The following is a 12219-nucleotide window of genomic DNA, read 5'->3' on the forward strand; positions in this document are numbered from 1 at the left end:
CACACACACACACACACACACACACACACACACACACACACACACACACACACACACACACACACACACACACACACACACACACACACACACACAAAGCATGCATTCACAAACAAAACAGACATGCGTAGAAAAGCACCCACACAAATTCACGATCCCATACCTCAGTGTACACAGTGAAGCTTTTAAGTATAACGTTGCTGATCTCAACACAGTCTGCTACAGTGTCAAACTGCAGGGGGACAATAAAATAAACATTTAGGGTTTTGACGGTAAATATAGAAAACAGTCTTACTGTGGGACGGTGGGGGAGCAGCACAGAGTGATGTTTAGAGCACAACTCAGGACAGGGCCTCTGTGAGAGAGAGAGAGGAAGAGAGACAGAGAGAGAGACGGAGAGAGATAGAAACAGAGAGAGACAGAGATAGGAAGAGAGAGAGACAGACAGAGAAGGGGGGGAGAGAGAGGAAGAGAGAGAGACAGAGAGAGGAAGAGAGAGAGACAGACAGAGAAGGGGGAGAGAGAGGAAGAGAGGGAGAGGAAAAGGAAGATACAAAGACAGAGAGAGAGAGAGAGAGAGAGAGAGAGAGAGAGAGAGAGAGAGAGACAGAGAGAGAAAGAGAAAGAGAGAGAAGAAAGGAGGAGAGACAGAAAAGACATACAGTATATAAAAGAAAAAATGATTTTTTTGAAAAATATGTGGGAGAAAATTAAATAGAGGAGTAGTAAGACTGGAATGGAAGGAGGTAAAAGGAAAATGTTTGAAAGTAAATGAATAAAGCAATGAATCAACCAGTGGATAAAGGTGTTATTGGTAGTTATTGGTAAAGAGTGATCCCGGAGATATACGGGGATGATGTCTCTACTTAGAACAAACTCAAATATATTGGATAAAATGTTCCCATATCTAAAATGCTTTTTTCACCGGCATAATAAACCAGCTGTATAAACCTCTTTCAGGGTTGGATTTATGTAAAAACATCAAACAAATGAAAACCTTAGTTTCAGGGTTTTTTACTGCTATGTTTATGTTACACAACTCCTTGTGTAGGAAAGATTTAACAAGGGCATACAAGCATGTAAAAATACTGGTAAAACTGAACCAGTCCACTCCCTGGTATCACAGAACCTCATCTCTATTCAAAGAGCAGCGTTCCAGTAACAGTTGTTGCAGCCCCCTCTGGTGGAGCAACAATTAAGACACAGCTGCTCTTGCAAAGACATGCTTTTCAAAAATGTGTACAATATGCAGAAAAAAAGTGTTTTGATTGAGTTACCTAACGAGTTCAAGAAATCAAACATAAATACTTGTGTCTCGTTTCCCCCTCTGTTTTACCTCCCCTAGCTTTTCTTCTGCTTTTACCTCTTTGTAAACCCGACTACCTCTCTCTGTCTCTCTTACAGCAATCTGCCCTTTCAATCATCTCGCTGTACGAGTGCCTTGATTCTCTGCTCCTCTCACCATGTACGTCTCTCCCGCAGCCTTCTGGGTCTTCTGCAGCATGACCAGCGGGGGGCGCTCTCTGGCTGATGGATTCTTCCTCAGGGCTCTAAAGGGGAGAAAAACACCCTTTTGTTCTCGTTCTTCTTTGGATTAAGCAGTTTTTTACAGAGTGTGTGTTGCGCTTTGTAAAGACAAGTTATGCTCAGTTTGATGCCTTAGTGCAGTTAAATATTACCCAGTGCAGAGAAACTGAGAGGAAGAACTTCTATTCTATTGGATTTATGCCGTAAAGCTTTTCCACGCTGCATATAGCATTAGAATACCTTTGTAGTACTAGGCCCAACAGTATTGCTAGCAGAAATAGACCAAGCAGGGCTAACAACAAGATGAACCACAGCTCAGAGTAAACCGGCGTTGCTGACATGCTGATGCCCTCTTTACCCATGTCTTCAGGCTCAGGAGGACCTGCAGAAAAAGATTAACAAGTTATGAGTTTAACTATATGATTCATTCCATGTACTGTTTGTGTATTTATTGTATTCATTTTGAATTACCTTACTCTGCCTATGTATTATACTGTATATGACTTGACAACATTTTTAACAAAACATAATGGCAATAAAGTTTCACTTAATTAAAATGTGGAAGAGGATGTGAGGGACAGATAAAAACAGATTCCTTAGTCGCTGAGGAAAATCCAGATTCAGGTCCGATTTTACCTGAGGACCGATTCCAGCAATGTGTGTGTGTGTGTGTGTGCGTGTGCGTGTACGTTACCTAGGCCTGTTGCAGGGCTATATCTGATGGTGGGAGTACTGGCGCTGCCACTGTTTGTGGTACAAGTCACCTGAAATGACAGAGCTAAGGGAAGAGCGAGAGAGAGAAAAAAAGCGCGTATCAACCTATGTTCCCACCTGGTATAAATGTGTAAGTAGATATGTATATGTGTGTGTGTTCTCACTTTTCTGTGAGGTGCGTGGAATATGGAGATAGCTATAGAAACCAGTATAGACCCTCAGCTGGCTCTCTGTCACACTAAACTCCTTCAGGTACCCATTGAGGGAGAAGGACCCCGTCCAGTCCAGCCAAATAACTGTCAGGTTGCTGTCCACCGGGAAAGGAGACACATACTGTGGGGCTGGAGGGAGAGAGAGAAACTTTGGTTGTGTGGTTATGTGTCTTAAGACGGCTTGGCTGGGAGAGTTGAGGGATTGGACACATGTGTTACCTTCACTGAGAGTTGTAACAGTAGTCCAGTTGGAGGCAGTGCTGCCCATGTTGTTGAAGCAGGCAGCTCTCAGCTGATAGGTGGAGTATGGCTGGAGACCTGCACAGATTAGCACAAAATACATAACACAGACAACAACACTATGCCAGTACCTCTCTAAATCTTTTAATTAGCGGTTATCCTTCTTTGAAGATGGCTTGCAGTCTATTTCAGTTTAGCTCAATTATTCTTATTTACATCTGTCACCTGCCTCCTTGTCACGGCTTGCTTAAGACTTTATTGATCTCCAAATGTTTTATTATCAATTGGTCACTCATTACTGGGAGTTTTAACTGCTTTTACACTTATATATATTATTATGGTCATTGTTCCTCTTTCTTGTTCCAGTTTTGGTACTGATGCAAATATAACTTTTCCTGTAATACGTGCCAGTACAACTTAGTGTTATGTATTTTAAAAACATCTTGACTTGACATAACCACGGAGTGACCTGTCACATTGTAGCTCCTCCTTTTGCCAAAGAAAGAGATTTCTATTGGCCCTTCAATGCAAGGGAGGGGTACAGGCTGGGGAGGCTGCGGGCAAGGTGATCTGAGATGTAGTTCACAGCTGGAAACAGAGAGAAAGAAAGAGAGGAGGGAAGTGAGCGAGAGTGAAATTATGGTATGTGTGTCTGCTCATGCCTTCTGTCACACTCATTCATGTAATCTGACTGCTAACAGTTTTTTGTTAACTTCAGTATTTTGAAAATACATTGAACAATGTGCACTTTATGTGTTTTCTACCGACCTCTCAATAACTCCATTAGGTGCCAGAGGCTCGTCCCATTCCAGCTGCACAGAGCGGGAGGTCAGGGTGAGGGGGCGAGGAGGAGGCTGCTGGGCCGGGGGGGCTGCCAGGGTGTGGAGCTCACTCAGTGGACCCTGGCTGCAGCACTGTCAAATGTTCAAAACAGACTGTTCACAAATTTGTAGTATTTCTGAGTGAACGAGTACTGTGTCGTCTCAGAATTCATAGAATAACTATAAACACAATATATAAACATTCAGCTCAGGGAGTTGTTTTGCAATCAAAAGAGTAACACTAGTACCTCTGTTCAAGGATTTTACTGTAAGAATATCACAATAATCTAAGGCAAGCAGGAAAAAACTAAAGTGAAACTACTAATGCAACATGGTGACTGTAACAATCTCATGTAATTTGGCCTGCCAAACAATACAATCTCCAGATCAGTGATGGTACAACTGGTGAATATCTTTTCCTTACAAAAGACTAATTCAAAGCAAAGCTAAGTAGATTATCCTCCAATCAATTCACTGTATCTATAAATCTGTCACACCAGACTGAATCTGTGATCTCACTTTCATGACAAAGTGTAGCTGTTATGTACATATTCATGTTACTATTACCTGGTAACAGGTGCAGGCCTCTACTCCTACCCAATACTGAGTGTAAGGACGTAAACCATGGAGTGTCTGCTGATGGGATGTACCCTCTGAGAGCTACAGGAAGGGGAAAGAAAGAGGGTGAGATATGTTTATATTTTGGGTAGTCATATAAGTGAAAAGCAAATATTGGGTCAGGATGAAGAATTCAAAATAGGAGAGAGAGGAGGGAATACGTGTGAGTGATCACAGAAAAGGGTAGAAAAAGAGGGCTGGAGAGAAAAGAAATCCAACTGAGGAACTCAAGTTCTTACGAGGGGAATGTTAAATGCAGTATTATACTTTACCAGAGTGTGGTTGTTGTGGTTCACTGAGAACACTCTGTAAAGGCTAACAATGCCATTGGGTCGGGCTGGAGGATTGATGTTCACGAGTGCTGAGGTTGCTGAAACACGCAGGAAAATAGGTGGGCCTACACCCTCAGGCGGGGCAGGTCCTGTTCGCCCATTGACCCACGGACTGGCAGAACGACCGGCCGAATTCACTGCCCACACCTGTCGGACAAAACCACATATAAGTCAATAAAATCATGAAATTCAATTCACATGTATAATTGACGGTCAATCATAGAGGGACATCTGAGACAAAGTGAGAGCCAGACAACTTTTTTCTCCAGTCATTGGGATTTTAGATGCATTTTATTAACTCTTAATTACCCAGTATCCACCACACCACCAGAAGGATATAAGTCAATGCATTGGACCATCCATCAAAACTACCATCGGCAGTGAGAGCAAAACCTTTTCAACATGCAACCCAACACCAACATATCTGCATGACAATTACTTTTCACCTTCATCAAGGAGTTATTCACACACACACGCACACGCACACACACACACACACACACACACACACTAATCTTATTTGTGTGCTTGTGTTGGGTATAATTAGAGGGTGTACACAGCACAGGGTCAGGCAGGGTGGAGATTTGCATGTGTAAGTCATCTGTAGCCTGTCAGAAGTAGTGCAGAAGGCAGATGGATGGGTCTGAGCTTTACTGGTGAAAGTGTCTATGTGTGTGTGTGTCTGTGTGTGTGTGTGTGTTGTTTGTAGCTGTGATGACGAGTTTTGTGCGTGTATGCTTGTGCATGCAAGTGTGTTAAGAGTTGAATTAACCTCAATAATAGTCAATTAGGCCGTGATCAATCAGACTGATTGATCTAAGTGACAGCACAGATGGACTGAGATGGGAGAGGGGAAGGAAGAATGGAAGATGGAGAGACTGGGAATGGGGAGGAGGAGGAGGAGGACAGGAGGAAGGGTGGATAAAGCACAAAGAGAGGAAGCAGGAGAGATTTTGAGCTTGATTTTGTGGCTCCAAACGTACCTGGTTGGATATAGTGATCGGTTTAGTTCTGGAGATAAGATTGTTTTTTTCTTAGTAGGAGTTGCATCATTGTGTGCATGCAAATGCATCCAGATATGAGGGCGGCAACTTTTATAGTCACTTATTAAAATCACATCATACAAACACAACATTTTAGTGTGATCCATTAAACTCAAAAAGGGAAAGACACATCTGTCCTTGAATGCGTTTTAGGGGTAATGTGTATTATTTTTTCGTGACTCGACTGGTTTCCTACCTGGACTCGCCCACTGGCCCATCAAACTGTCTGTTGCTTTTAAAGGGGATGAGAGGATCTGATGTGATTGGTCATTGTTGTGGCCCACACCAACTCGACCAGCGCATGCTGCACTTCTCCTGCTTCCCTGCTCCATTCTCTTCTTACTTGTGACACATATTTGTGCTGCACCTTGTTTGTGTTTCAACCCAAAATCTCAATGAAATTACCAACTGGTTCATTAGTGGTGCATTCAGACTGACAGCAACCTTTGAGCAAAAACACTGCAAAGGTCTGCATTGATGTAGGTTGTGTTGGCTATAGGGTGCTATTAGGAAGAAGAAATACGTGAAGTCCTGTTTGAAGGGTTACCAGCCATACACAAAGACGACACACTGCATTTATTCTTCTTTGAGGCAGGATTTTAAAACTCTATAGACTTATTATAACTGTAATAGCAAAGTTCATCCAATCTTAAAAACACATGTTGCAAGGTGTTCTACCTGGTATTAATGATGACTGTATGTCACTTGCAGAGTGCAGGAGAGCTCAAAAGGTGAAGTTCAGGAAAAAGGATTTTTCTGAGATCAACAAGCTTGGATAATAATCAAATGTAGTTATACAGAAAATTGAGACTGCAACTTGACCTCAGCTGAGAGCATTTTTGATATACTATGTTACAACATTTTCACAACACTAATGAAGTAGAACTCTTCTCTGAAAATAATATTCTAAAAGAATAAAAAAAGAGATAGAATGACAAATTGAATTTATATAGCTTCTAAATAACAGTTTTTATTTCTTCTGAATGTGTCTGTATGTTAGCATGTTATGTAATTATGCCAACACTGTCTTGATTGTACCTTTAATTGTAACATTGATAACTTGGGATTAACAAGCTATTTCTGCATTGTAATCACATTTGCAGCCTGATATTAATGCGACGGAAAACGTAGAAAGGACACAACATGTCTGGTTAAAAAGCCTGAAAGAAAAAGGTGAAAGAAAAAGTTTTCTGTTACATGTGTAGTTTCAACTCAGGAACTGTGGCTTGACTTGTTGCTGCAAAGATTTTCCAATTACATTTGCTCCTGCCTTCACATAACATTATAACTGCAGCAATAAAATATATCTACCCAGCAACAACCATGTTCTTCCCCTAGCAGCAACACAGTTAAAGCCTCAACGTGACGCAAAGCTTTTGGGCTTGATTAAGAACTTTGTGCCACATCGACAAAACGAAGAGAAAAAGTTCAAAACTAAAGTCAGTCCAGATCACCTTGCCCTTGATCCACTGCTAAAAGGTAGAACTCATCTCGTCCTTATATCATCTACAGACTTTTTACTGCTTTCTCTCGTCTCTTGTCCTCTCTCCTCCTATTGGGCCGTGGTTTGGCTTATTAGACACAAAATAAAAATATACCCCGTTAGCTGCCATGGCAGCAAATGTGCCGCCATGGCAACAAACGACTTCAGGAAGCTACCAGCGAGTATTTGAGGATTTTTATTGGACGGTCGGACTGCGGACTTAATTCAAGCGCTCCAATAGGCCAACGGAGCTACTTGGCGGGTGCATCTACTTGGGGTGAAGGGGGTAAGTTGTGTGAAAGTGGGCAGTAATTAAAACCAAGCATAAAGCTGTCAATAGGAGCTTATGACCCAGTGTAATTAGCCTAATATGATTTCTCTCTCTGCACTGTGGTGTGCTAAACTGAACTGACTTATCGTCCTTGTGTACGCCTGAAACACAGACAGAAAGGATGAGAGTCAGATAGGTACATAGAGAGATTAACAGCTAAATAAAAATAAAGCAAGGGAGATAGAAAGACAGACATGTGGGTAGATAAAAGGATTGACTAAAAGATTGGTAGATCGACAGGCAGAAAATATAGCTTATTGTTGAAGATTGAGAGGAATGACAAAAATGTATACAGTATCTTTGCTTCTCTGTCTGTGACACTCACATTTGTTTACATGCACACAGAAACAAACACACAGAGTACTACTGTGTGCACGGACATCACACACATACCACCACCTTGTCCACGTACCCCACTGATAAATCCTCAGGGGACGTGTAGCGGTCACCATTAAAAGGTCTTTCCAATACAAGCTCTGTTACCAAGGGGGCTAACAGTTAATTCGATTGGCTGGCTGGTAATCAGGAAGTGGGGTGCTCTGAGGGCCCAGTGATTAATGGCTCTGTTGCCCGCTCGTCATCTCCCAAAGCTCCTCCCTCCCTCCCTCCTCCTGTCATAAATTAGGGCCTCGTAAATAAAGACGGCACCACAATCAGGCAAACTCAATCAATTACACAGGTTCTCTGGCCTCAGCTCGTACATCTGACAGGCAGGAATGCTAATGTTATTGTTGCTTCCAAAGGGCTAGCCTGTCAATTAGTGTGCTGCACAACAGCATGAATATGGACCCCACCATTTAACACCTGTCGGATTACCTGGCTGTGCGTGGATGTCTGTGTATGCTGGAGTGTATGGATAGACCGTATCAGTCGAGGTGTGTGCGCGATATCTGTGTCTGTGTGCGTGACTGGACTTTTGGAGAACATTTCATTGTGAAAGAAGGCCACATCCTCTGATGATCACAACAGGTCTAGACTCAAAAGGAAGTTCACAGATCACAATAAAACATTTAACTCTGTTTCTACATTCACTGCAGAGAACAAGACGTTTTTATAAATCTGTATATACAGGACCCATTAGGACTTTTGCTGTTAATTATTATTTTCAGTTGCCCTTCAGGTTTAGGATTTAATCCTATTTTCTTGAAGAAATACATCTTTTCTACTTGTTTTTCAAGATAAATAATGTCTGTAAAACATTGATTTATCCTGTTTAATACAAATAAGAAAGGCAGTTAAATACCTCAAGGTTGCATCATAAAATCCAGGTCAAGTTTGAGTTTTTAGTGACTACACAAGGACTGGTTCCCATTTCCTCTCAGATCTGGATAAATATTAGTTCAGTCAGTTGAAGTTTACCAAGACTAACCAGTTAGCATTTGTGTTATACTCAAAACAAAACAACACACACACACAAACACATTTAAATGCACAAAGCATTGTACCTGGTACTGGTACACAGTATACGGCTTGAGTGCTTCATCTTTGCAAGTAGTAGAGATATTCCTGTAAACAAGTGTTGCTGCATCACGTCTGTGGATATCAGTGGTATGGTCCAGTCTGCGGTACACCTCGTAACGGAGGACTCTACCATTGGGCTCAGCTGGAGGGGACCAGGTGAGCAGAAAGGTGGTCTGCAGGCCTGTGTGCGTGTCAGGCTGAAGGTCTAACAGTGGCGCTGTTTGTCCAGCAGGGGGAGCGTCCAGAGTGAGTACGGATGCCCAGTCACTGGAGGAGCAGCCCAGCGCAGTGCATGCCTCCACCCTCACTTCATACCTACACACACATATTAGCACATGTTTTTAAATGCAATCATTAGTGAGGTTTGTGTATTGTGTAAGAGACCATTGTGGGGAAAGAACACAAGATACTTTTGACCATGGATACCAGTGTACTGCGAGTACAGTTTACACAAGACTTAAATCTGATAAAACTCCACTGACAATCAGCTAAGAACCTTGCAAATCAGCAACTATTCTAGTGTTAGTTTTTGGGATGTCCAGAAAGTCCACCATATTTTTCCCAGTTTCAAACCATCAAAGACAGAATTACAGTCCAGTGGAGCAGTGGTCCAATCAAAAATCACGCAATTAACATGTTTGAAATGTCTGTCTGCACTGTATGTCAATTGAGCCACACCAGACTACAACAAGACAACCAACATCACGAGGTAACTACTTTGGAAGATGATAAAGAGGAGTGAGGGAGAGAAATACAGAGAGAGGGTGATGAAGATTAGTTGAATGGATAGTAGAAGGTCATCAGAGAGAGGGGGAGCGATCTTTAGATGATAAGGCTGATCTGAGCTTTTATCATCTGAATCTTATCAACACATACACACGCCCACACATAAACAGCCACACCTTCAAGCACACATGTACACACATGAATAGACACACACAACAGCACATGCATATGCACCCTCACACACAGACATAGAGCAATATATAGTCTTTGGTCTACACTCCTGTCTTTTTCTGAGAGAGTTAGATGCATGGCCACGGCATCAAAGTTGACCCCCTTTTACTTTTTTCTGACCATCTGTCTCCATTTCTTGCTTTAAACCACCACAGTCTTAAAGATGTCATTTTTTACAGCTTGTTGAGAGTTTTTTTTATTTTTACCAAATTAAGATATTTGCATCTTGACACGTGCATTAGTATCCTAATTTATTTCAAATAGCTCAGAAATACAGCATTTGACTTGTAGGTGTAACTATATCCTGACAGAAGACTTTATTGGGCAAAACAGCAGAGTACAAACTGCACAGTGATGTTGTGCATTTTTTAATCCTTGTAAGATTACTTTTTCATGTGGAAGTAAATTATACAAGCCAGTGAAAGAACATACAAATTGTTTTTGAGTTAGATCAGTAATGAAATGAGTCATTCCTCTGGAATTTGGAAAATGTATAATACCATTCTGATTTTACCCTCTTTCCGTCTCTACCCTCTTTTTCTGCCCTTTTAAAACTAAATAAACATTTACACCAGTTTAGATAGGTTCAATTAAAGTTCAATCATTTTAAATTATATGTTAAATTTAGGGCAATTAATCTGTCGATTATTTTCTTGATTAATCGATAGTTGTTTGGTCTCTAAATCTAATCTCAGAAAATGGTGAAAAATGACGACTAGTGTTTCCAAAAGCCCAATATGACATCTTCAAATGTCTTGTTTTGTGCACAACTCAAAGATATCAAATTTACTGTGACAGAGGAGTAAAGAAACCAGAAAATGTTCACATTTAAAAAGCTGGAATCAGAATTTCACCAGCTGTTTTGAAAGATGCATTGACTGATTTTTTTTTAAAGAAAATGAAGGTTATTAACTGAGTGAAATGAGAACGAGGTGAACCTAGTTCTGGTATTAACAGTACATCAATGCCTGGGTTGTGGTGGTTTGTAAAAAGTCTACCAGAGTGGGTTTTTTTGTTACCAAGAGATGGCACTCTGTTCCCTTCTTATCTGGTATTCCTCCCCGTATTTCCTTCATCACAGTATTTATTACACATTGAAATAGGAACATGTATTGTTTTTTTCTTGACCGTTTTAAGTAATGCAGTTTAATAAAAATGTAAAATCTTCAACCTTCAGCTTTTTAATAAAGAAAAAAACTACATATTCTTCCTACTTATACATGTACCATACATTTCATCCATAAACTGCTGCATAAAATTTAACTGTGGTGGAGATCTGCTTTGACTGACCTGTGGTAAGGAGCCAGCCCACGCAGAATGGTGTGTCGGTCAGAGAAGTCACCGTCCTCTGGAGTGAACACAGTGCTGGTGATTCGGAGTTGGACTGGATCTCTTTGATACACAGTGTAACTCACAATGTCTCCATTAGGACGGGCTGGAGTACTCCAATCTACTCTCAACTGTAAACACAAACAGCATAAAAAACTTTTAAACAACCATTTAGAGACAGTAGCAAGATAAACCTTTGTGATGTCATGATCCAGCTGTTACTTATTAGGACTGAATATATGGATGACTCACCTGGCTTGGTCCCAGAGGTGTCAGTGTGGGAAGACCGACACCTGAAGGAGCTGACGGGTGAGTCTTCGCTGTGGCTGCTGTGCTGCTCGCTGCCCCTTTGCTGTTGTTGGCTCTGACAACGTAGCTGTATTCTACACTTGGCAACAGTGTGAAGTCGTGGTAATGGGCCTCAGTGCCAACATAGATAACTTCGCCATCTCTGCGGAGTTCATAACCTGTGATGATGCCATTCGGGTGCTCCGGTGGTCTCCAGCTCACCTCCACTGACTCTGGGCCAGTGACCTTCAAGGGAAAGGTCAAAGGTCACATCAAACAGAGCTACAAGGAGCATTACACATTTTAAAACTCAACAAATCTCCCCAAAATAATATAAATGGTATAATAAAAATGATTCTACTGATTATCGAATAATTAGTGTTGATGAGGTTTTGCAAAGTTTTGCAAGAGGCTAAGTTCTATTGAATTATCTTGGATGAACGGCGAAATGTTTCACTGGAAGTCTAAGATAAACAAACACACCTTAAGAGTTGGAACGGGCAGGCCAGTGGGAGGAGCCTCCTCAGTCACTATGGACATTGTGGCGCTGGCGGTGCACCCACCGCTGGTACAAGCCAAAAGGACCAGATGATATGACGTGTGTGGCCGCAGATCTGACAACACTGTATTTAGTTCTCTCCCGCGATAAGTTTCTTCGTTGTTCAATTTCAGCACATATTCAGTCACCTCTCCATTCTGCATCAGCGGTTTACTCCAGGAAACGTTCAAACTATTGGATGTGATGCTGTCCGCTGTGGGAGCTTCCACTGTGGCAGGTGGAGCCTCTAGAGTAGTGATGTTTCTATAAAGGCTGGTTATGCATCCCTCAGACGTGCAGGCTATGATTGAGTAGCTGCAGAAAA

At 41.6% G+C, this 12219-nt stretch overlaps 1 protein-coding gene across 1 annotated transcript in view; it reads right to left on the reverse strand.

The window, feature by feature from the left end:
- Nucleotides 1–12219, reverse strand: part of ush2a (Usher syndrome 2A (autosomal recessive, mild)) — a 193846-nt gene that overhangs the window by 1206 nt on the left and 180421 nt on the right. Inside the window, exons 78-92 of the mRNA XM_076110215.1 lie at nucleotides 11840–12209; nucleotides 11321–11602; nucleotides 11030–11199; nucleotides 8767–9097; nucleotides 4405–4611; nucleotides 4082–4174; nucleotides 3462–3607; nucleotides 3163–3281; nucleotides 2673–2771; nucleotides 2406–2582; nucleotides 2222–2305; nucleotides 1768–1909; nucleotides 1463–1550; nucleotides 296–355; nucleotides 164–232 (exon numbers count right to left, since the gene is read on the reverse strand). Coding sequence (XP_075966330.1) covers nucleotides 164–232; nucleotides 296–355; nucleotides 1463–1550; nucleotides 1768–1909; nucleotides 2222–2305; nucleotides 2406–2582; nucleotides 2673–2771; nucleotides 3163–3281; nucleotides 3462–3607; nucleotides 4082–4174; nucleotides 4405–4611; nucleotides 8767–9097; nucleotides 11030–11199; nucleotides 11321–11602; nucleotides 11840–12209 — 2437 coding nt within the window. The remainder of the gene's footprint in view (nucleotides 1–163; nucleotides 233–295; nucleotides 356–1462; nucleotides 1551–1767; nucleotides 1910–2221; nucleotides 2306–2405; nucleotides 2583–2672; nucleotides 2772–3162; nucleotides 3282–3461; nucleotides 3608–4081; nucleotides 4175–4404; nucleotides 4612–8766; nucleotides 9098–11029; nucleotides 11200–11320; nucleotides 11603–11839; nucleotides 12210–12219) is intronic.

The sequence above is a fragment of the Anarhichas minor genome, unplaced genomic scaffold (genome assembly GCF_050575085.1).
Source record: "Anarhichas minor isolate MPS153535 unplaced genomic scaffold, ASM5057508v1 ptg000042l, whole genome shotgun sequence".
Lineage (NCBI taxonomy): Eukaryota > Metazoa > Chordata > Actinopteri > Perciformes > Anarhichadidae > Anarhichas > Anarhichas minor.